The sequence below is a fragment of the Ambystoma mexicanum genome, chromosome 3q, assembly GCF_040938575.1.
Source record: "Ambystoma mexicanum isolate Mex_15411 chromosome 3q, UKY_AmexF1_1, whole genome shotgun sequence".
NCBI lineage: Eukaryota > Metazoa > Chordata > Amphibia > Caudata > Ambystomatidae > Ambystoma > Ambystoma mexicanum.
In genome coordinates, this window is record NC_090926.1 from 542,951,617 (window position 1) to 542,976,171 (window position 24,555).

Here is a 24,555-nt window from a genome sequence, read left to right on the forward strand (position 1 = left end):
AAGGCATTTCCATCCACATGTGAGTAGCCTTTCATGCTTGAATTCTTTTAAAGTTATACCAAGTTCCTTTTCTTCCACAGTAAGGACATTGAAAAGATAAAAGATGAATTGTCATTACAACGAATGAAAGCATTAGCTGAGAGTCAGCAGGTCCTGGAACTAGAACGGAAACTTTTCACCAACGAGAGACAGTACAAGCTGTGCCAGAGTGAAAACATGAAACTGCGTATTAAATTGGATGAGCTAAAAATGAAATATGAACCTGATGGTAAATAGATCTCAACTTTACAATGTTGTTTTCTAAGTAATTTCTTCGAGGTTGAGCATGTTCCTGCCGTTCTGTTAGCATCATTATTATAATTATTTATTGAGCGTAGCTTTGGGAAACAGAGTGCTTTACATGTCATAGGGGAATGTATACGGCAAATGACACACTCTACCCAGTCACGTTCAACATCTTTCATCTGTTTATAATTACCATCTTTCCACACATTGACAGTTGTGTTTAAAAGCATACTTACATCCATCCACCTACGCTCACATCTCTGCACCTACACATCCACCAATGATCCCTTTCGACCCGTGTTTGCATCCATCCATCGATGCATGCTTGCATCCATTCATCCATCCACGGGTGCGTCCCTCCAGACTCTGCATACTCCTAGCCACCCTCACAGACAACATCGATTCAACCACCTGAACTTACCAGCCATTTGTGCACTCATAGTTCCACATGGCATTGCTGTATGTACTTATCCATCTTCCCACCTGCATTAGCAATCTCTTCACATTCACCATCCACCTATACCCTCGCACCTTCTGTCTACAGATGCTTAGACCAATCCACGTGTTAACTATCCCCATAACAGGTACACAAACACACTCCTAAATACGTCTCTCAGATTGCACAAAAGCATCCTGATTAAGGGTTTCTGTTGTTTTTGTGGGGCTTATGGCAGTCGTCCTCGTTCTTGGTTTGCCACAACCCTCCTCCCTAGCCCAGGCGTCCGCAACCCCTGGTTACTGCTAGTGTTTTTTTACCTCAGTATTTTGGATAGTGGCTTGCACTTTATTCTGTGCCGGTTCACTTATGCCCATTAAACACCTCTTCTCCAGCATGGGGTCTGGTATGGATTCACATGCTCATGAATATCCCCTGTCGTCAGGCTGGGAATCCTCAGTAAAGAAAACATTAGTTTGTTTCATTTCTGAACTGTCTTTCCTAACAACCAATCACTGAGCTCTGGGTCATACTGCCCCCAGCCATTGACTGCCCTCTCCCTAAGTCCCTCCTCTGGCAGCCATCTTCAAATTTTTACCGCACGTTCAAGAGTTGGGAGTCCTCGTGTTTAGCTCTGTAGCTTTTACTGCATTTTTTTTTGCTTTTTGGAAGAGTTTTTGTGATTCTTCAGCGCCCCTCAAGAGCACATTTTGTCACGTTTGTTCATGGAGACTTCCAGAAGATTCTTCAGGCCTAAGCCGTGTGGACCATGACGGAGGAAAAGAAGGATTCAACACCCCTGTTCAGGATTTGCTCCGACTGCGGCTTGCGGTATGTCTTTTCAGACACGCATTCCCAGTGTCTTTACTGCCTGTATCCGACGCAAAAGGAGGAATATTGTGCATTTTGCCAGGAGATGGCCCCCTCACACGATGAAGGATCAGCATTGGCGGCTGAACGAGTGGCTACAGGCCAAGGCCCCTGCTCTGGGTGGGTCCTAGCAGCATGCCTCTCCCAGTTCTAAGAAGCCTGAGCGGGCTTCAAAGACCTTTGAGGGCGCACCTCCAGCAGGGGTCCAACAAAAGGCTAAGCACCGTGAGTCCACTGTCACCGGGAGCGCCGTTGCAATGGGCTCATCAGCGGTCAGGGCGCGTTTGACATCACCAGCTTCGGTCACCAGTCAACGCTCAGGGTCCTCGGCCAAGAGGAAGTTGGACCATCCCGGCAAGCTCATGGAGAAACCCCAAGACCGACCTGCTGGAGAAGGCCAAGGGGGATCGGGGTGCAGACCCTCCCCCCTAAGCAGAAGGCCAAGCAGGACAAGAAGGCCTCACAGGAAAAGGCTCCGGTCCTGACCGTGAAGGCCCGGGTACACCCGGCGAAGGCCCAGCCTTCCATCAAGGGGGTGGTGGTGTCTCTTGAGAAGGCCGCCAAGACGGCTCCGCAGGGCGCAACCCCCGAAGGCGAGGGTATCTCTTCCTCCCAGGAGGGAGACTGCGTTCCGGGCTGTGGAGAAGACTCCGGAGAAGATGCCGTCATCTTCCCAAGACCTTCCCCTCTGTAGGCGAAGAAGGGGGGGGGAATGCCCGGTGGCCCTTATGGGTACGCGATCTCCTCTGAGGAGGAGCTTGTCTGCCAGCAAACCATTCAGGAGGAGCCCTACGACGAGTGCACCGACGAAGCCGAGGGCGACGACGGCGAGGATACCGTCAAGGAAGAGCAGCAAGGCGACGAGGGCCTGGGCTCTCAGCCAGGGCCCCAGCTGCCTATTCTGCCTCCACCTCAGCTGCTGCCCCCTAGAGACCTCTTGGTGGACATTCTCTCTGCACTGCATACTCTGGTCTCAGAGATGCAAACAAGGATGCCCATCGCACAAGCTGCCCGTCCCGCGGCGCCGGCGACAACTGATCCCCTGCCAACAGGGGAGCCTCCAGCCAAGAAGAGGAGGGTACACCCTCCACCTCCTTGCCACCCGTCACTCCTGAGGGATGAGACGGATCCTGACACAGCGACGACGGTGGGGTGGGGGACCTCCCAGATCATCCCCGCCGGACGAGAGAGGCTCGTTCCAAGCGATGATTTCCAGAGATTTGGAACTCTTCCGGCTCACTCCAGAGGAGAAGAAGGAGAGATTCTTATATCAGCGCTGCGAGGCAAAGAGAAAGACCATCATCTCGGTCCCTCTCCTGGATAACATTTGGGACGAAGGTTTGTCTCTCATGAAGAACCCTTCTACGGCCCTGGCGAAGAAAGGTTGCTTTAAGAAGTACAGAGTGCCGGAATCTGCGCCCAAGTGCTTGCGGGCCCAACCGTCTCTGGACTCTGTGGTGTCAGCGGCGGCCAAGAAGTCGTACTTGGGTGCTTCTTCCTCGGCAGCATCCACCCCTCCAGACTGCGGAGGCAGGAAATTGGATCCCATGGGATGCCGGGTCATCTTTTCTGTGGCAACAACCATCAAGGCCGCCAACGCCCTCACCATCGTGGCATGCCACGACCGGGAGCTGTGGTTCAAGATCGCTTCCTCCCCGACAACGAGGTTGGAAGCTCTGGAAATTCTGCAGGAAGGCGAAGTGCCGTCAGACCACGCCGTCACGGTGGGCACGGATATTGCCGATGCGGGATTCCGCCAAATGGGCAACAGTGTTTGCCTTCGTCGTCATGGCTGGCTCGGGGCCACCAATTTTCAGAAGGACATTCAGTCGAAGGTGTTGGACATGCCCTTCGATGTGGACAATTTGTTTGGGAAGGCTGTGGCTGAGTCTCTACAAGCCATAAAGGCGGACACAGAGATGGCACGTGCCTTGGGCACTCTTCAGCAACGGAGGCCGTCCTTTCCAAGTTTTGGCGGGGGTTCTGCTTCTTACCGCCAAACCTCCCGTTCTTCGGCCCAGGAAACCAACGGGGGCCACTCCAAGGCCTTCGGAGGAGGACGCCGTCACCAGTGTCCCCAAGGCAGCCCTTTGACATCCAAGCAGGATCTAACTGGCTCTGGCGTCGTTGGGAGGCCAGCTGGCAAACTTCGTCAGCCTGTGGAGGAACATCTCTACCGACCATTGGGTGCTGGACGCTCTCGCCCATGGACACCCCCCTGGAATTTCAATTGAAGTGTCCCCAAATACCACCAGTGGCCCGGCAGGAAAACCACATCCCTCAACTGCTGCTTGAGGTGCAGCCCATGTTAAGGAAAGGTGCGATAGAGCTTGTCCCAAAGAGGCTGCGGGGCTCCGGAGTGTACTCAAGCTACTTCCTCGTGAGAAAGAAGACCGGAGGGTGGGGGCCCATCCTCTATCTGCGTCGACTAAACAAATACATCAAGTCCCAAAAGTTCCGGATGTTCACTCTTCAGCACGTGCTCGGGCAGCTCGAGGAGGGAGACTTTCTGTCGTTGCTGAACTTGGAGGATGCGTACTTACACATCCCCATTCACAAGAGACACCGCAAGTTTCTGCGGTTCGAGAAGCACTACCAATTCAGGGCCCTTCCTGTGATGCTGGGAATGCATTGTAGGGACAGCCCTGTCCTTGTCCGGTAGTCCTTTTTCATTTGTGTTCTGTATTGTTTTCTGCCCAGGAGTCCATGTGGGACTCCTGGCAGTGCAGCTCTTCCTGTTTTTGGTTTGGTGTACAGACCCATGGGAAACCCTTATGGCACCCGTGGGTGGGGGTACAACCCTGTGCCCCTAGTGTATGTTTTTGGGCACCTGTGGGTGGCCCGCAGAGCAGGGTGTGGGCTGGTGGCAGCTCCATGCTGAATTTGACCGGTACTCTGAGTATGCTCCATTTTGGGATACCCAGGCCCTGCCATTGGAATCAGTTGATTCCTGATGGAAAACAAGATGGCCCCTGTGGCCTCTTGCTTTCTATTGCCTGTTACCTTGTTTTCCCAAAGTCCTGGGAAGCCCTGACTCTGTCCCTTCCCCCTGACTGGCTGGTGGGTGGAAGTTCCATATATGGTGTTGTTGTGCAGTCCAGACTGGCTGGAGCCTTCCCAGTGACTGTATGTTGTGGGTATACCCTGTGGGTGGGACCTGGGTGAATGTGGTGTGTGACCAATATGCACTTCTTGTTGTGGCTGTCTAGTTTGACTGAGACAGCCCTGCCCGAAACTGGCCTGAATGCAGTGTGTAGTGTTGAATGGCTGGGTACTTGTCCCAATCCATATTCCTTGTTGCGAGTGTCTGAGAGGGAGGAAGATGGCCCGAATGCACTGTTTGCCTGATTGGCTGACTGACTGCATGAATGCCCTTCTGTATGATTGGCTGCTGAGTGTGACCCAACAGTGTGGATGTGAGACAGGATAGTATATCTGGGGACCTCTCGCCACTGGAAATTGTTCATAAGCTGTGTCTACACTTGAAGAGTAACTGGAACTGCTGATCCTCGACGTCCAGCTGGAAGAAGAAGACTTGCTGTTGCATTTGCTTCGACCTGATCTGAAAACTGCCAAATTCGTCGAAGACTGATCCAAGAGAGGACCTGGTAAGGCGCTCTCTTCCGTGCTCCGAGGGACCATCGAGCACCGCTAACCTTCGCCAAAGCTCCCTGGAAGTCAGACCCTTGAAAGGCTGCCGACCGGAGACTGGACCTCTGAGGAGAACGAAGTGAAGCACCAGGACTTTGCCGCTGTCGAAGTCCATTGCCGTCGACCAGGGTTTGCAGGTTTGTGTAACGTCTGGAGGCCCGTCGAAGTTGTGTTGCCCAGACGTGGTGACCGCTTCACGCCGTGCCGCCGACGACCGGAGCCGCCCGCTCCTTTGCCTAAGAACATTTGAATCGAAGGACTCCCTTGTCCGCACCGTCGACCGCTTTGTCCTGCTGGAGAAAGTCAAGGCCTCCGACGCGCCGAGGAGACTCCGCTGGTGGGTTTTCCGCCACCTGAAGGCCACAAAGACTTCGACGACTCGACGCCCTTGCTGGGCCATAGTTCTTCAGAAACGTTTGCGGTCCTGAACAATCAATCGCCGAGGTGCCCCGCACACCTCATCCTCGCAGGACGTCGCCGACGAGCACCGCCTGGATCAACGTCATGGTCTCGGCACCCTCGAACTTCTCATCGTCGACGCCAAGTTCACCTTCAATGCCTCTCGACGATCTGTGGCTCCTGCTTTAAAGGGAGTCACTCAAGAAGGATCCATCGACGCTTCTTCGAAGAACTCTACTCCACCAGGTACATTGGGGGGGTAAAAGCATTATAGGAAAGAACAAGACTATTGAGCAATATATGGACTGGGCTTGTGCTATATATATTTTACAGGTTGCCCAGGTGGGGGGGGGGGGGGGGAATCTCCACACAGAACTGTGTCTAGGTAGCTGGGCCAGTATTCTGCCAATTGTGTCAACCATCTTGCTTTCCTTCCTATCTCTGTTGCTGGTTTCCTTGTTATTGATCTGTGTGACATTCTAACAGTATAGTTGATGCACTTTAATGAGATCTGATAATATTGGTGGTACCACTTTAAAATTGTATATATTTACCATTGTTGATTTCTGAGTACAAAGTGCGTTATTGTGATAGTGTACATACATTTCAATATTAATTATATAAAGACAATGTTTTCAGTAATGCAGTGTGTGGACATTCCTTTGTGGGGGTTCGGGGACTACACTGTACTTAAGAACCAGCCTGCATCACCTCCTGAGAAGCTAAGCCTTGATTGCTCGTCCATTGCTACCCTATAGAGAATCTTGGCTGGGGTCCTCTGTGCCTCTCCTCTACCATATAGAGAGCAGAAGTACAGACACCCCCCTCCAGTCTTTACACTGGTGGCAGCGGTGGGATGCTTATGGTTTTAAGACTCAGTGTATAACCGTGCCACTTACAAAATATCTGCACTTTATTAAATTAAGGTTTAACTGCATTACAGGCAATGGAGTCTATTGCAAATGGTAAATTGACTAGGATGAGCTTAGAGGCTCTCCAGAGTGCTTGTGAAGCCAGGGAGTTAGACTTTGTGGATAAGTCTAGGACTGAGCTAATGGCTGCCCTGGTGGACTATCAGTCAGACTGATGGTGGAACTCTTGATGTGGGGGGGGGGTGCAACCAATGAGGACTCTGCCCCTGGGGTTTCCGCTGAATCTGTTTCTGGGAATGTCACCATTCCTGCTGCCTCTGTTCCAAACCCCAGCACTGCTCTTCAGGGGGAAGCCCTGAAGATTGAACTTTTAAAATTGGAGCTACAACAGGAACAGTTAGCCTTTCAATACAAAAAGTTGGCAACAGAAGCTTAGTTGAAGAAAGAGGAGTTGGCACAGCAAGTGATACTCAAAAATAGGGACACTGAGCACCAAAGAATCCAGCTAGAGAAAGCTAGAGTGGAGACTTCAGCTAAACCAGTTGAGTGGCAGGTCCCCAGCCACCAAGTTTATGCAAGATTTGGTTGGTGTGTTTGCGGAGGGTTCTGATATCCTCCAATGGATTGAAGCATTTAAAATGGCTTGTGCAATTCATGATGTTGACAAAAGAGATTGGGCTAAGTGTTTGTTAAGCAGAGTGCCTCAGACTGGGTATGACTGCATTCTAAAGCTGAGTGTGGAAGACAGGGGTCAGTATGAGTGTATGAAATCTGCTTTGATTGCCAAGTTTGGCAAGACACCTACCCAATACCTTAAAAGGTTCAGGGATATTAAGAAAAGAGAGAATGTGTCTTGGGTTGACTGGGTGAGTGCTGCGTACATGAACATGATGGGGTGGATTGATGGATACAAAGTGAAAACGTTTGTTGAATTGCCCCACCTGTTGTTTTTTGAGCATTTTTCTGAAACCTGTTCACCAGAGCTGCGTATGTTGCTGACCAGAACATTTTGGATCCCTTGAAGCTGGCTAGGTTGGCTGACAAGTGGGTCTCCCATCGGGTGTCCCCTAACGACTCCAGTGGGAAGGACAAGGACAAAGAAAAGGGGGCCTCTCAGAAAGCTGAGGAGTCCCAAAAGCAGTCACAGTCGGGTAAACCTAAACCCTCCTCTCCTAAGACCCAACAATCTAGTGGGGATAAGTCATCTGTGGGTGGGAATAAGAATAGTGGTCCACCTGCTGCAAAGCAGGCTCCCAGTGGTCCCAGTACCGTAACCCGCACGCCCGGCACTTGTTGGGATTGTGGGGCTCTGGATCACAAGAGGGGTGACTTGAAGTGTAAAGGTAAGGCACTTGGGGTACAGGCTGTCAGCCTGACCTACCCTTACCCCGTGTCTGAGGTGGAGGCCACTGTCCTCCCCTCCTATACAGGGATTACATTTGGTGCCCCTGTAGAGATTTTCTTAGTGTCCCTTGGGGCCTGGGACCAGTACGCAGAAGTACTGGCGACTCTCCCACAGAACACCCGTAGGTTTTTGAGAAGTGTCCTCTTGAATGGCCAGCCTTCTACTGGCTTGAGAGACACTGGGGCAAGCGTGACAGTGGTGGACAGGACCCTGCTCAAGCCAGAGGACTATGTAGGTGCTCCTCTGAGAACCACCAGGTTAGCTGCTGGACCTCCCAAATTATCACCTGTCGCCTTAGTCACACTCATAATTGGAGACAAGACAGCAAAGCTTTCTGTCCTGGTCCAGGACAATGTCCCTGCTAATATTCTGTTCGGTAATGATCTAGTAGAGTTGGGGTTGATCTCGGATGGTCTTCCCACGACTGCTGCTGCAGTCACTAGGTCACAGGTGACACAGGGTCTGGCTGTGAGTCAGGTACCCGAGCCAAAGGCGAGGACTAAGGCAAGACGAAGGAAGAACAAGAAGGCAACCTCTGTGCCAGGGGCCCCTTCTCTTCCTGATTTTCCTACATCACCCATTGCGATCCATGCTCCGGATGGGCTGTATCCAGTGGTAAACCCTGTTTCAACTCCTGGGGGAGAAGAGCCAGAAGACTCTCCTGTGGGAGAGGTTCTCAACCCGGAGGATCATCCCGATCTTCAATGCTTGTTAGCTGAAGGGGGACCCTCCCGGGCAGACTTCTGTAACGGACAGAGAGAGTGCCACTCTCTCGGGGGTCTGAGGAAACAGGCCCTGTCCCAGGCACAAGGAGAAGTGCCTAGGACCTTCCGGATCTATTGGGAGGGTGAGCTCCTTGTTAGTGAGCCCACTAAGCCTGAACCTGGTGCCCTCAAGAGGTTGGTGGTACCCCAGGTTTACAGGCCCTTCCTACGGCAGTTGGCGCATGAGGTGCCCTTAGCCTAGTCATCTTGGTACCAAGAAGACTAAGCAGAGGCTCTCGGCCCATTTCTACTGGCCTCGGATGGGAGTAGAAGTGGAGTCCCACTGCAGGACCTGCCCAATTTATCAGTTGTCTGGCAAGACTGGAGGCAGTGCCATTGCCCCACTGCAGCCATTGCCAGTGGTTGGCACACCATTTGAGAGGGTGGGCATCGACATTGTCGGTCCCCTGGACCCTTCCACTTCAGGTGGACATCGGTTCATCCTGGTCTTGGTAGATCATCCCACCAGGTACCCTGAGACTATACCCCTTCAGACTGTAACTGCCAAGGTGGTTGCCAGGGCTCTCCTGGGCATTTTCACCCGTGTTGGATTCCCTAAGGAGGTTGTCTCTGACAGAGGATCCAACTTCATGTCTAGTTACATGAAAACCATGTGGAAAGAGTGCGGAGTAACCTACAAGTTCTCCACCTCTTACCCTCCCCAGACCAATGGTCTGGTTGAGAGATTTAATAGAACTCTCAAGGGCATGATAGGTGCTTTGGAAGAGCCCCTAAGGAGGAAATGGGATCTCCCCCTGCCATGCCTTGCTGTTTGCTTACAGAGAGGTACCTCAAGAGGGTGTTGGTTTCTGCCCCTTTGAGTTACTCTTTGGCCATCCCATAAGGGGGCCCCTTGCCTTGATCAGAGAAGGTTTGGAAGCCGTCCCTCCGGGTCCCGCCAAGCAAGTGGGGGACTATGTGTTAGGCCTCAGACAGAGGATGACCCAGATGATGGGCCAAGCAACAGCAAATCTCAAGGCCAGACAGGAATTGAACAAGTACTGGCGTGACTTTAAAGCTTCACAAGTGGATTGGACTCCGGGACAGGAAATCCTTGTGATGGAGCCTACCAAGCCTAGAGCTTTGGCAGACAAGTGGACTGGACCCTTCAGGATCATCTCCAAGATGGGCGAAGTCAATTATCTGGTTGACATGGGAATGCCAGGGGTAGCCCCCAAGCTATTCCATGTTAACACGCTCAAACCATTTCCACAGGCGAGCAGACGCCTCATGTCTCTTGCTAGCTTCAGAGCAAGAAGAGCAGCCCCTTCCTGATTTGCTGTATAGCAATCCTCAGGATGGTTCAGTGGATGGATTACATCTCTCTCCAGATTTGAAAACAGAGCAGCAGAGGGCCTGCAGGGCTTTGCTCCAGCAGTACGCCTCTCTGTTTTCGCTGACACCAGGCCTTACACCGTGATGTAAGCACGAGATTGACACTGGTGACAGTGTGCCTTTCAAAAGCAGGAGCTACCGTATGTCAAATATTGTTAAGAACCACATCCAGGCTGAGGTCGCCAAGATGTTGGATCTGGGTGTTATTGAACCCTCAACCAGTCCCTGGTCCAGTCCAGTGGTCCTTGTCCCCTAGGCAAGTTCCCAGGCGGGTACCAAGGATTGGAGGTTCTGTGTGGACTACAAAGGAGTCAATGCCGTCACCAAAACTGACGCGCACCCATTACCCAGGGCTGATGAGCTCGTGACACCATAGGTGCTGCCAAATTTGTGAGCACCTTTGATCTCACCTCAGGCTATTGGCAAATAGCTCTGACGGACCATGCCAAGGAAAAGTCGGCGTTCTCAACACCAGAGGGCCTCTACCAGTTTAGGGTCATGCCTTTTGGGTTGAAGAATGCCCCTGCCACCTTCCAGAGATTGGTCAACCATGCGCTCAGTGGGCTGGAAGCCTTTTGTGTGGCTTACTTAGACGACATTGCCGTCTATAGTTCCACCTGGGAAGAGCATTTGACACATCCGGATAAAGTGTTGCAGGCCTTGAAAAGGGCTAACCTCACTATCAAGGCCACCAAGTGCCAGATAGCTCAGGGGAAAGTCACATATCTTGGTCATGAGGTAGGACGGGGGTCAAATCCAACCTCTCCCTTGTAAGGTACAGGATGTACAAGACTGGGAGACTCCCACTACTCAATCCGAAGTGAGAGCCTTTTTGGGCCTCACTGGGTATTATCGCAATTTCATGGCGGACTATGGAACCATAGCTGCACCCCTGACAGCTCTGACTTCACCCAAACAACCTAGGAAGGTTAATTGGACTGAAGACTGTCAGAGGGCCTTTGATGGCTTGAAAGAAAGTCTGTGTAGGGCACCTGTGTTGTGTGTGCCTGACTACAGCTGACCCTTTATCGTCCCGACGGATGCCTGCGACACCGGAATTGGAGCTGTCTTGTCCAAGTTAGATGACAAAGGGAGGGAACATCCTATCATCATCATCAGTAGACAACTCAAGGGTAGAGAATTTAGGTGGGCTACTGTTGAGATGGAATGTTTCAGTATAGTTTGGAGACTTAGGCGTTTTAGGCCCTACCTTACGGGGTCTACCTTCAAGGTCCAAACAGATCATAAGCCCCTGAAGTGGCTTATGCAGATGAAGGGTGAAAACCGAAACTGCTCAGGTGGTCCATTAGCCTGCAAGGGCTAGACTTCACCATAGAGCACAGACCAGGGAAGAGTCAAGATAATGCAGATGGCCTTTCCAGAAGGTATGTTGACCGTTTGGATGAGGGTGTCTATCTCGTGGGAGATTAGGCACCCTAACCTCAGTCTGGGAGGGGCGACTGTGATGCTGGAAATGCATTGGAGGGACAGGGCCTCCCTGTCCTTGTCCGATAGTCCTTTTTCATTTGTGTTCTGTATTGTTTTCTGCCCAGGAGTCCATGTGGGACTCCTGGCAGTGCAGCTCTTCCTGTTTTTGGTTGGTGTACAGACCCATGGCACCCGTGGGTGGGGGTACAACCCTGTGCCCCTAGTGTATGTTTTTGAGCACCTGTGGGTGGCCCGCAGAGCAGGGTATGGGCGGGTGGCGGCTCCATGCTGAATTTGACCGGTGCTCTGAGTATCCTCCATTTTGGGATACCCAGGCCCTGCCATTGGAATCAGTTGATTCCTGATGGAAAACAAGATGGCCCCTGTGGACTCTTGCTTTCTATTGCCTGTTACCTTGTTTTCCCAAAGTCCTGGGAAGCCCTGACTGTCCCTTCCCCCTAACTGGCTGTTGGGTGGAAGTTCCATATATGGTGTTGTTGTGAAGTCCAGTCCAGACTGGCTGGAGCCTTCCCAGTGACTGTATGTTGTGGGTACACCCTGTGGGTGGGACCTGGGTGAATGGAGTGTGTGGCCAATATGCACTTGTTGTTGCGGCTGTCTGGTTTCTGGTATGAGAGACAAAGACTGAGACAGCCCTGCCTGAAACTGGCCTGAATGCAGTGTGTAGTGTTGAATGGCTGGGTACTTGTCCCAATCCACATTCCTTGTTGCGAGTGTCTGAGAGGGAGGAGGATGGCCTGAATGCACGGTGTGCCAGATTGGCTGACTGACTGCATTAATGCCCTTCTGTGAGATTGGCTGCTGAGTGTGACCCAGCAGTGTGGGTGAGATGACAGGATAGTATATCTGGGGACCTCTCACCACTGGAAATAGTTCAGAAGCTGTGTCTACACTTGAAGAGTAACTGGAACTGCTGATCCTCGATGCCCAGCTGGAAGAAGAAGACTTGCTGTTGCATTTGCTTCGACCTGATCTGAAAGCTGCCAAATTCGTCGAAGACTGATCCGAGAGAGGACCTGGTAAGGCACCCTCTTCCCGTGCTCCGAGGGACCATCTAGCACCGCTAACCTTCGCCGAAGCTCCCTGGAAGTCAGACCGTCGAAAGGCTGCCGACCGGAGACGGGACCGCTGAGGAGAACGAAGTGAAGCACCAGGACTTCGCCACTGTCGAAGTCCATTGCCGTCGACCAGGGTTTGCAGGTTTGTGTAACCTCTGGAGGCCTGTCGAAGTTGTGTTGCCCAGACGCGGTGACCGCTTGGCGCCATGCCGCCGACGACCGGAGCCGCCCGCTCCTTTGCCTAAGAACATTTGAATCGAAGGACTCCCTTGTCAGCGCAGTCGACCGCTTTGTCCTGCCGGAGAAAGTCAAGGCCGCCGACGCACCGAGGAGAATCCGCTGGTGGGTTTCCCACCACCTGAATGGCACAAAGACTTTGACGACTCAACGCCCTTGCTGGGTCACAGTTCTTCAGAAACTCTTTGCGGTCCTGAACAATCAATTGCCGAGGTGCCCCGCACACCTCATCCTCTCAGGACGTTGCCGAGGAGCACCGCCTGGATCAACGTCGTGGTCTCAGCACCTTCGAACTTCTCATCGACGCCGTCAATGCCAAGTTCACCTTGTTCGACGCCTCTCGACGATCTGTGGCTCCACCTTTAAAGGGAGTCACTCAAGAAGGATCCGTCAACGCTTCTTCGAAGAACTCTACTCCACCAGGTACATTGGGGGGGGGGGTAAAAACATTATAGGAGAGAACAAGACTATTGAGCAATATATGGACTGGGCTTGTGCTATATATCTTTATTTTACAGGTTGCCCAGGTGAGGGGATCTCCACACAGAACTGTGTCTAGGTAGCTGGGCCAGTATTCTGCCAATTGTGTCAACCATCTTGCTTTCCTTCCTATCTCTATTGCTGGTTTCCTTGTTATTGATCTGTGTGACATTCTAACAGTATAGTTGATGCACTTTAATGAGATCTGATAATATTGGTGGTACCACTTTAGAATTGTATATCTTTACCATTGTTGATTTCTGAGTACAAAGTGCGTTATTGTGATAGTGTACATACCTTTGAATATTCATTATATAAAGACTGTGTTTTCAGTAATACAGTTTGTGGACATTCCTTTGTGGGGGTTCGGGAATACACTGTACTTAAGAACCAGCCTGCATCACCTCGTGAGAAGCTAGGCCTTGATTGCTCGTCCATTGCTACTCTATAGAGAATCTTGGCTGGGGTCCTCTGTGCCTCTCCTCTACTAAATATAGAGAGCAGAAGTACAGACACCCCTCTCCAGTCTTTACACTTCCCTTCTGATTGAAGTTGGCGACAAGGGCTTTCAGCAAGTGCCTTGCGCTGGTGGTGGCACAGCTGCGACTGCGAGAGATCCATGTCTGACGACTGGCTCATCCGGGCCAGTTCATTGATGGCTGCACTAACATTCTGCCCTTGTGGCCACACTCACACTCATCCTTTATAATATGTTACTCTAAGAGGTAATAGGAGGCCGGAAAAACACATGCAATGTGAAGCTTCACCAATACATCAGTGCGCTGTTACTTTTGCCCTTTTGACCGGGTGTCATAAACCTGTGTGTCTGGTCTGAGGGCACAAGGTGAGCTGCCTTGTCGGTCTGTCCTGTTAGATGTGAGGAATTACTTTATGATATGTTAGTCCAGGGTTGAATAGTGGTGGTGAGCTGGAGTACTACTGGATCAGCGTGGGTGCACCTTTGGCCCTTTGAGGCGGTGGGGGTTAGGACCAGGTTGTAAATAATTCATCTGGCCGACCATGGTGGCCTTGGATATGGGGGAGGTGAATACTTGAAGCGGGTCCAACTGAATGAGGGGAGGTAAGGCCGCGCTGCCCGCGCACCAGCAAGCCCTGGCAGGCCTTGGAGGGAGGAGGGGGAGATGGCCTTGTGGTTATACGCAATTCTCTGTGCCTGGGCTGCACACTATACCATACGAGGGGACGATTAGTAAAGTTAGTAATATTAGGATGATTACACATTTCTAGTGTTTATACATTCATGTGTGACTATGAGAGTCTGGCAGTGTTACATATATCACATAACATTAGTTGAATACATTTTAACAATTACATAAGGCAACAGATGGATAGATAACACATGAGGTAGCATTAGGTTTTGTTGTGTACTTCAGGAGCATAGAAGCAATACGTTCATTTGTGATTGTACATTTACATTCTTGTCATAACATTTAAACGTGTCCCACTGTATGACACACAAGTACTCTCAGTAATGCTTTTTCACCTTCCTTTGTACATTAGCAGCAATTGTTAGCTAGCACTAGGTGGGCTGTGTCAAGCCCTTTCATTGAGTCTTCAAGGCACATGGTGTCTTGCGACGGGCTAGGGTCATTCTTGCTTGATCAGCATTATAAACTTGTATCCCTTTCCCAACACCCGTGTTATAATTTATACACACTCTGTGAATCGTTAGTCTCTGGTATGCGGTTAACACTTTGTTTGGGGAGCATAGGCAGGGGTTCATACATGGAGGGTATTGACACCATATATTTTAAATGTTAGGGGTTAGATTCTGGGTCGAGGCCTGTTCAATTGGGATGGTTTATGTTATTTTCCAGACTTGAACCGCGAGTCAGGTCACTTCGGGGACAGTGATGTACTGCGGAAGGTAAATGATAGTGTTTGTTCTGATATTTGCTTGTGTCTGGTTGCTTGTGAGAACGGACCTCCAGCTGATCTGCCATGGGGTGGAGGCGCCGGGGGAGTGCATGGCTCCCTGCGCGCAGTGAGCGGGGGCCAAGCTGCAGCTTTTGCAAGCAGACTGTTTCATTGGGGTTTTGGTTGCTGCTATCTAAAATGGAGTCTTGAGGCTTTTAAAATGGTGTCCATGGTGTGTTACAGTACAATCCGATTGGCCCTGTGTGTCAATCAGCAGCCACCCTGTTGCCTGTGCACAGGTGCATGGTAGGCCTCTGTCGAGCCACGAGCCTTACACAGGTGGGGCATGTCGGGGAGGGGGTGTCATGGACCTATCCTCCCATAACTTTCCCCGCTTTCGTTACTTAAGTAACGAATAATGTAACTCGTCCAACCTCTGGCGCTCTTTCTCATTTGCAACAACCTCATCCCATGCTGGTGTGCCTTTTATTGGCATCCAGGCTCTACACACCCCCGAAGGCTCTCCCCCCTCCTAGCATATTCGTCTGGTGTTCAGGTCATATATATACATCCCCCATCTCCTTCCAAGTCCACCCATACCTCTGTATACCACTCCCGTTCTTGGGGCTCCTTTATTGTGGTGTGATACAGCCTATCTACTATATCCCCATCGTAGTATAGTGGCACCATTCTATACTTGGGCTCTGGGTCCTCACCTGTGTGTACTTGTGCTTCTTGCATTATCTGTGCTGCTCCTCTAGTGTTGCCTATTGTCACCATCATCATTGCGCCATTCGGCACTGCATGTGCACAACATCGAAGACCCAGCTGGCACACACAAAAAACCAGGAGCAAAAATACCACAATGGGCATCAGCATTTTGACTGTTAGTCCATGCCACAATGGCAGCCAAAAGAAAAGGTTGTTGAAACAGGTGCTGGTGTCTGCTCCAACTTCGTTTTTCATCCGTTCCCCCAGGTTGTGCACTGCTGCGATAACATGTGACAGTGTACCATTATCTGCGTCTTCAGAAAGTATGAATGTGCAAAATGCAATCCCGATTTTTCGGCAAACACCGCCGTCCATCGCCATTAACAGGTCTAGGACATACCTGTTCTGCATGGTCATTAACCGCAGGGCTCTTAGCTCCACCTTGATCATGTTAAACCCCTCTTCAGTGTTGTTGGCCAGCTGGATCAGCTCCCAGCGTGTGATCTGGAGCCATTTTGCATTTGCCCGCGCCTGGATGCTTGGGACAAGGGAGGCGAAGAATGTTTCTGCAAAATTGAACAGCCGGTCTTGTCTAGAATCTGTGTCAATAGTTCTGAAGAGGCTTTGGATATGTAGTTGGATTATCTTCACCGCCTCAATAACGCATCTTTCACAATTCCTGGGGACAGGGCATACAATTATGGTTCTTCTGTTGGCTAGGTGTTTTTTTCACGATGGGCATCAGGCACTCCTTTTCCTCCATTAATATGGCTCTCCGGAATCATCATCAAGGCTGAATGCAACGTTGCCAAGGAACATGTGCCCCTCCAGAATTGTGGGAGGTGCAAGTACGCGTGTTTGCCGCAGACCCAGTAAGTGTCCATAAGTGCTGCTGTTCCTTTCTTCATGTCTGGGTTGCAGTTCTTGTTTACACCCATTGAGTTTTTCCCTTTGCCATGGAAACACAGATGATATGATATTTCTTTCTGCAGTTTGAACGGCTTTTCTATGGCAGTCACTCAGGTCAGTTTTGTGATGTGCTCCTTCCAAACTGGTGTGAAGGCTTTTCCGATCCACTGTAGTTTTTCTGCCGTCAGTCCTTGCAGTGCTTCAGCTTTGCATGATATTACTTCATCTTTCCATTTATTGTCCAAAAACAATGTCCCTTTAATCACGAAAAAAGGTTCTTTCAAACATATCACTCCTTTGGCTCTTGAGTAACAGGTTTTCTCATTTTGCAGCATTTCAAAAGATACTTCATGTGCCTGAAAGGTGTTCTTAATTCTGCACAGAATGAGATGAAGAAGACCTTGGGCATCTGCAAAAGGCAATTCTTTAGGCAGCAGAACTTTAGGTGTACCTGAGGCGTGGGGAATCAGGGAACAGACATAACTCTCATTGGTTGTCTGTTTTGCAGTGGAGCTCATGTCTGCGTACCATTTATTTGACTGATGTGGATGTCTGGGGTCTTCTATTGTGTCTAGACTCAGGCCAGAATATTCATCATATTTCCTCCTCCCCACCTCCCTCTTTCTTCTACTGCTTCTAAGGTAGCTCTTTGCTTCTCGGGCTATATGTGACATTGGCCCCCCTTTTCCCATTCATCATATAAAGCCAGAAACCTCTCTGCCATTTCTTCATTCTCTTCCTTTCTGCCTGCAGGTGGTCTAGTTTCTGCAGTTGGGGTAACTTCTGGTGAGGGCATTGTGGCAGTAGTGTCGTACAACCATGATATGACAGAAGAGTTGCAATCATTTAAACTATAAACATTATATTCCGAGACATTTGAGGGCAGAGCTGGACTTATACTCGGGCTGTTGTTGATATCATTTAAGGGCTGTGCATGGTTATTGACTGTACCATAGCCCCATACAAGCTGGAATCTGTTCCATATTAAGTAGTCCCCTTCCTTAACCATCACAGTTCCATTCCCCATGTTAGTTCCATTTCTTCCCCGAGATGAATGAAAAAAACCAATAAGTGACAAGCCCAAAAATCATGGCAAAAAATAAAATGGCACATACAAACAAGCCAGATTCATACGAATATCTGCGTAAATCAAATGCATTATTCAAATTTCTACTGCCCTAATATTATTTGTTGCGGGTTGCCCGTTTGTTTCCATGGTTACTCCTATATTTTAAAACATAAAAGTGCATTAAGCATACTCAAACAGTTGAAATCATCATTTTACTATACAATAAAAGAGAGATAAAAGGAGGGGAGGGCGGGAGAGAGAGATTTTATAATTGCAATTCAACCTTATTTACATTTTCCTTTTTTTATTCCTTTCGTTTGGCACAGAAACAATTTTCATCAATGTAGTTTCTTGCTATCATTCTTTTACTCTGTACCCATGTTTAATATTGTTTTTTTTGTTTTGCTTTTCTTTTTACTGAGACCTCTGCTGTCGTCTGTACTTCTTCTTCTCGTTCCTCTCTGACACTGTCATATACTTTGCGTACGTCTGTCAAATGTATCCAATATCTCAAGCCCTTCACCTCTACCGCAGTCAGTGTGCAAAATATCACCTCATAAGGGCCATGAAATCTTGGGTCATTCCACCTACGTACGAAACTCCTTACATAGATCATCTCCCCTGGCATTAACTGCCCTTGTGGGTTTTCCTCTACAAATTTTACTGCCTCATTCCCTTCTTCTTGTGTAAAAGGTGGTGCGAGCTGTCTTGATATCATGCAGGCTGCTCTGGTGAGTTTTGTTAGTCATTAAATTCTTCCCCTAATATCGTGGCGCTTTTGTGCGCATCTGAATGTCTGCGGAGTGGGGAGTGTGCATGTGTCTTCCAGTCACGATCTTGTGCAGTGACAAATGGTGGTCCTTGCTAGGCTGATTCCTCAGCTCGAACAAGGCCAGAGGCAGACAGCGCACCCAGTTCTTTTTAAGGGAGAAACACAGTTTTGACAGCCTTCCCTTCAGAAGGCCGTTGATCTTCTCAACCATGCCATTGCTTTGCGGATGATAAATCAAGCACAGTTTATGCTTAATTCCTAACAGAGCTGTTCTTTGAAAAGTTCATTAACAAAATGCGTGCCATTATCCGAGCGAATCACATCGCAAATTCCCCAGCGTGGGAACACTTCTCTTACTAAGAATTTTGCAGCGCATTTGGCATCTGGTCGTGCACACGGCCCTGCTACAACCCACCTGGAGAATGGGCAAACTACCACTATCATGTACCGTGCACCATTGCACCTTTCTCCCATATCTGCATAATCAATATGCAGTTCTCTGAAGGGCCCTACGGGTTTAGGTATTGTTCCTCGCAGTGTCCTTACGGTCATTCCTGAATTGTATATTTGACATGCTGTGCATTTCATTGCCAGCTTTGATATATGTTCCTGGAGCCCTGGCACAAACCCGTTCTCCTGTATCTCTGCTGCAATATGCTGTTTAGCATTGTGGGCTGGGAAGTGTAGTTGTTGGAATGCTATCTCTAAGAGTTTGAGTGGCATAACCACCTTCCCGGTGTTATTCTGACGCCACAAAAGATCTGTTGCTGATTGGCTACATCCCCTCTTTTCCCACAGCCCCTTTTCTTCCTCACTTGCCCCTTCTTGTAATTCTAGTATTTGTGACACGGGCATCATGTTGTAGCCGTCTGGGAGGTTTTCCTCTACATATTGGTGCATTAGGTACTCACCTGTTCGTTCTTTCACTAAATAGGAGGCTTCCTTGGCTGCAGCGTCCGCTGCTGCATTTCCCAAAGAGATAACATCTGTATTGGACGTATGGGCCTGGCTCTTCACTATGGCTACCATAGTGGGCTCTTTGAATGCTTCAGTGAGTTCTTTCAGGAGCTCTGCATGTTGTACTGGTGACCCATCTGCTCTGTGGAACCCTCTCCATCCCCACCTCGCCAACCCACCGTGTACTGCAGTGGTCATATAAACTGAGTCCGTGTAGATCATTACTGACCACCCTTTCGCTGCACGCAATGCTTCAATGAGTGCTATCATTTCTGCTGCTTGGGCTGAGTAATGGGATGGCAGGCGATGCTGTACTATCACTTCGTACTCAACTTCTTCCAATCTCGCAACTGCCACATGTTTTTCCCCCGTGTCTGGGTTTATTGATGCTGACCCATCTATGAAGAAAATTTCTCCTTCGTTTAGGGCGTTTTCACTTACCACCGGGCCTTCCCGCTCCTCTCCCTTGTAAGTAGTACAGTCGTGTTCCTGAATGTCTTCTAATGTGCATGGTTCTGTAATCAATCTTGCTGGATTTACTGTTTTACATCGAACTATGTGGATGTTTGCACTGGACAATATTATTTCAGTTGCTCTTTGTGTTGTCAGTGTGCTTTTTGATCTTTACAATATAGCAAATAGGGAGTGTTCAACAAATAGTGTCACAGAGCAGCCCAACACTATTGTTGCACTTTTCTCAATGGCGAACGCTGCGGCTGCAAGAGATTGCTCGCAAGCTAAATGTCCTTGCATTACTGTGTCTAATATGCCTCTGTAGTAGGCAAGAGACTTGTGCCCCAGGGATGTTTTTTGTGTCAGTACTGCTGTCATGAGGATCCCCTTACAGTGGGAGAACAGGTCAAATTTGCGTTCATAATCTGGGTTCGCGAGCACTGGCGCGCTCGAGATCAGTTCCTTGAGTGAGGTAAATGCGTCACCCAGTTCTGCAGACCATTGTATTTCTGTGTTCTCTTGCTGAGCCTCCTTGAGTGCTTGCAATAATGGTCTTGTGTATGCTGCATAATCTAATATCCATGCTCGGCAGTAGTTACACCTGGCGAGAAATCTTTGCATTTCTTTCACTGTGTTTGGCCGTCTCACTGATGTGATGGCAGCTACTCTGTCTGGTATTATTTTCTTGCCATCTTGTGAGATTAGCTGTCCCAAATACAACACTTCTCGTTGGCAGTACTGGAGTTTTCCTCTCTCGACCTTGTAGCCTTTGTGGGCCAGCAATGTTAAGAGAGCGATAGTCTTTCCTGCATTCCTCCTCATTCTTTGCGCAGATGAGTAGATCATCTACGTATTGAATAATCATGCTCTCTGCTGTCATGGTCCCTAGATCTTCATGGAGGATGCGGTTGAATATGCTGGGGCTCTCGCAGTATCCTTGGGGTAACCTACAATGCTTGTATCTCTTTCCTCCCAGTGTAAATGCTGTTAGATACCTACAGTCTTCTGCCAGTGGGATGGAGAAGAAGGCATTTTTCAAATCCACTACTGTGAAATGTGATTCAATCTTGGGGATGCTGCATAGTATGGATGCTGGATTAGGGACCAAAGGGAACTCCTTTTGAATGATGCCATTAAGGGGGCGTAGGTCTTGGACCATCCTCCATGCCCCCCCTTTCGCTTTTTTGATTGGGTATATGCAAGTGTTACATGGCGAGTTCGAGGGTACTATTATTCCTTGGGCCAGTAATGCACTGATTGTCTCTTTTATCCCTTCTTCTGCTTCTCGGGACAGGGGGTATTGTTTTACTCTTGGCAAAATGGCTCCCAGTTTGAGTTTTATTTTAACTGGTGTGACTCCATGCAATAATCCCACGTCATGGGGACCTGTTGTCCACAAATTACTGGGCACTGATTTCATATCATCATCAAAGAAGGAAGGAGGTGCCCCCACCACTGCCATCAGTTGTATTGGCACCTGACTTTCTTGTATCATGATATCACATGGTATGGCTATCTCCATTATTATCTCACCGTCACTTTCTGAGAAAAGGTCTTCATCTGATAGGTCTTGCAATGCAATGTCGGCATTGATACACAATACTGTGCGCCACTCACAGCCATGTACATCCATTGCAATGACAGCTATTCTTTTAGCTGAGATTTGAACTACATGCAAATCTAGGGACATCACGGTTCCGGGCACAATCTCAGGGCGGCTATTGGTCGGAAGATGAACTCCGCGGATACTCGCCAATCTAGATTTTTCAATTCTGGGACCACCTGTGCCAATGTTTTCAGTCCTTGAATGAATACATCAGGATCTACCAATATGCCGCACACTTCTGGTGCTGTTGCCCGTGCATACACCACCAGCATTACGCGCATGGGACAGATCCCTGGAGTTGAACAAACTATCCCTCTGTCCATAAAGGAATTAGTCATATTGAGTTTACTGAGGAGGTCCCTTCCCAGTAAGTTAATCGAAGACTGTTCGTAGTACAGTAGGGGTGCTCACACGGTCTTAACCCCCACAGTGACATCTAAATCTTCTGTGTAAGGAACTTCGACAACAGCCCCAGAGAACCCATGCGTCTCCAATTTACGATTAGATAGCGGAAACCGTCCTTCACGTAAACATGAATTTCCTGAGTCCACCATAAATATGAACTGCTTGTTCCCTATCTGCGCCCCTATCAATGGTTCCTCTGCTGCATTGTAGGTCTTGGATAGTACAGGACACGCAAGTGCTCCCTGTGGGCTGTCCTATGCTAGATGTCTTATGTTTCCCCCTTGACTAAAGACATTACCCGATACCACTGCCACTCCACCGTATGGTGCAGGCGTGCCGTTAGCTGTTGTGGCGAAAGGGTTACCTTGTGTGTATTACATATGCTCACGGCTTTGTGGATGCTGTTATACGTTGTGAGGAGCTTCTCTTTGTTGCTCTACATACCCTTGCTCATGTTGCCCTTGTGCCCCTCCCATGGGTAATCCATATGGGATTCCCGGGTGAGGATGACCATAGGGTTGATCGTCTTGATATAAATTATTTGGCCTGCTCCTGCATTCTCGTGAGAAATGTCCCCACCTACCGCAATTCCAACAGTTCCCTTGTACCCCCCTTGGACCTTGCCCTCCATATCTTCCATTTCCTCCATACCCTTGACCACCCCCTCTGCGACCTCTGTACCCACCTTGTCCTCGGCAGGGGGCCCACACTTGCCACTGCGGTCCTCCGTACTGCTCCTGTCCATTCCACTGTGGCTGCCCGTTGCCTGACCAATTTGCTGCCATCCTCCCCTGTATCGCTTACCAGTCCCTCCTTCTCCCTCTCTCTGTCTTGGGGGAGTGCTGCTACAGCTGCGGCGACCTTCACCAGTTTCGTTTGTACTAACTTTGCCTCATCTGTCAACCTTTTGTTGAACAATTTCTTTCTCCCTTTCCTTTATTCTTTTGCAGTGGTGCACTATTATGCTTTGTATTTCTGGCCACCATTTTGCCTCAATTCCTGCTATTTTGTCAAGTGCTTTCTGTACTTCTTTTGGGAGTCCTCTCTTTATTATAAAGTAAAATAGGGATGTAGACTGGCCCCAGGGCATACCTGTCTCGGCTCTCCACATCTCCTGCACCCGAAAAATGAAATCCATAGCATCCTCCCCATCACTCATTGTGCACTGCATTACTGACTGTAAGTCTGGTGTGTCTGGAAATGTTTCCCTTGGTGCATCCCATACCCTTGTGCGCACTGTATTAAAAGATTCTCCATCATGGCGATCACAATCCAATGTTACTCCCAGGAAGCCAGCTTTTGCCTACACTCTATCTGCCTGGTCACCCACTGCTGATACCAGCAAGCTTTTAACATCACCTACCGCCAATGGCACTCCTGCGGTATGTTTCTCAAATGCATATATCCACTTACTTGCCCCTCCTGATAGTGGGGACAAGGATTTTAACAAATTGGCTTTGTCCATCTGGGCCCAGGGTATGTAATTTGGCCTCCCACCTCCCCTATGTATCAATGGCAGTTGTAGTTTACTCTTTGTCACTTTGCCAGTACTCACATTCAATCCTTTCTTCCCTAACGTTGCCATTCTTCCCATTCTATTCCTTAACCTTCCCGTCCACTCCTCTTCCATGCCTCTCCCCCAGGGTGTCTCGACTCCCCTACCTGATCTTCCCCCTGTCGCCACACCCAACCTCCCACTTTCCTGTTCCTCATCCTCGATATCACACCACAGTTCTTCCATCCCCCCGGTAGCCATTCCCTCTTCACCTGTTTTTTCTTCCATTTCCTGTGGCCCCAGTTCTATTATTCGAGTTGGTTCTTCCTGAATTCTAAATAGTATTTCCCCTTTCTTCCACCCTTCTTCAGATGACCTGTCGAGTGTCTGTGCCCTATGTGTCTGTTCTGTTCTTTCAACGCTTGTTCCACTCTGTTCACATATATTTCTTATTCTAGATAACTCATTTCTTGCCATTGAGAGCTTAGAGTCTAGGTCCTCTGTTAACTTTTCAATATCTACTGCTTGGGGAGCTTACATGTCCACGCTGTCTGGGGCACTCATATGATGGTGGTGCAGTTGGTCGTGGGGTGGCTGTGGGGACCGTGGTGGGCACATATGTGGGATCACTGTATCCTTCTGCCGGCACTGGTTTGTTTAGGAGGGGGTACAATCGTGTTACCTCTTTCGATCCTTCTTTTCCTGTATCCTCCCTTCCATTTTCATGTGCGGTTAGGGGAGTGTCAGTGGTGGCGGGCAGATTAGGTACTGACTCTTTTTGAGTGGAGGCACTTCTTTGAATAGCCTCCATACATCTAATATTTCTCTTCTATTATGAAACTGTTTTCCTTTGTATTTCATGATTATACATGTGGCTACCATATCCAGGACACTTACCAAATGATCCTCCTTCTGGCCATACCTGGGGTAATCCTTCTCCCTTTAATTCTGTTACTCACTGGTCATGATACTTTTTTATACGTTCCGCATAACCAGGTACATTTTTACAAATGTGGGCCAGGGGTGTTTCTGCCCCCATATTGTACTCTCAGTGCTCAC

General features: G+C 49.3%; 1 protein-coding gene across 6 annotated transcripts in view; it reads left to right on the top strand.

Moving 5' to 3' along the window:
• Window positions 1-24,555, top strand: part of SPDL1 (spindle apparatus coiled-coil protein 1) — a 739,625-nt gene that overhangs the window by 551,275 nt on the left and 163,795 nt on the right. For all 6 annotated transcript variants that reach the window (XM_069654308.1, XM_069654305.1, XM_069654307.1 and 3 more), the window contains one exon: window positions 81-268. In XM_069654308.1, the coding sequence (XP_069510409.1) occupies window positions 81-268 (188 nt within the window). The remainder of the gene's footprint in view (window positions 1-80; window positions 269-24,555) is intronic.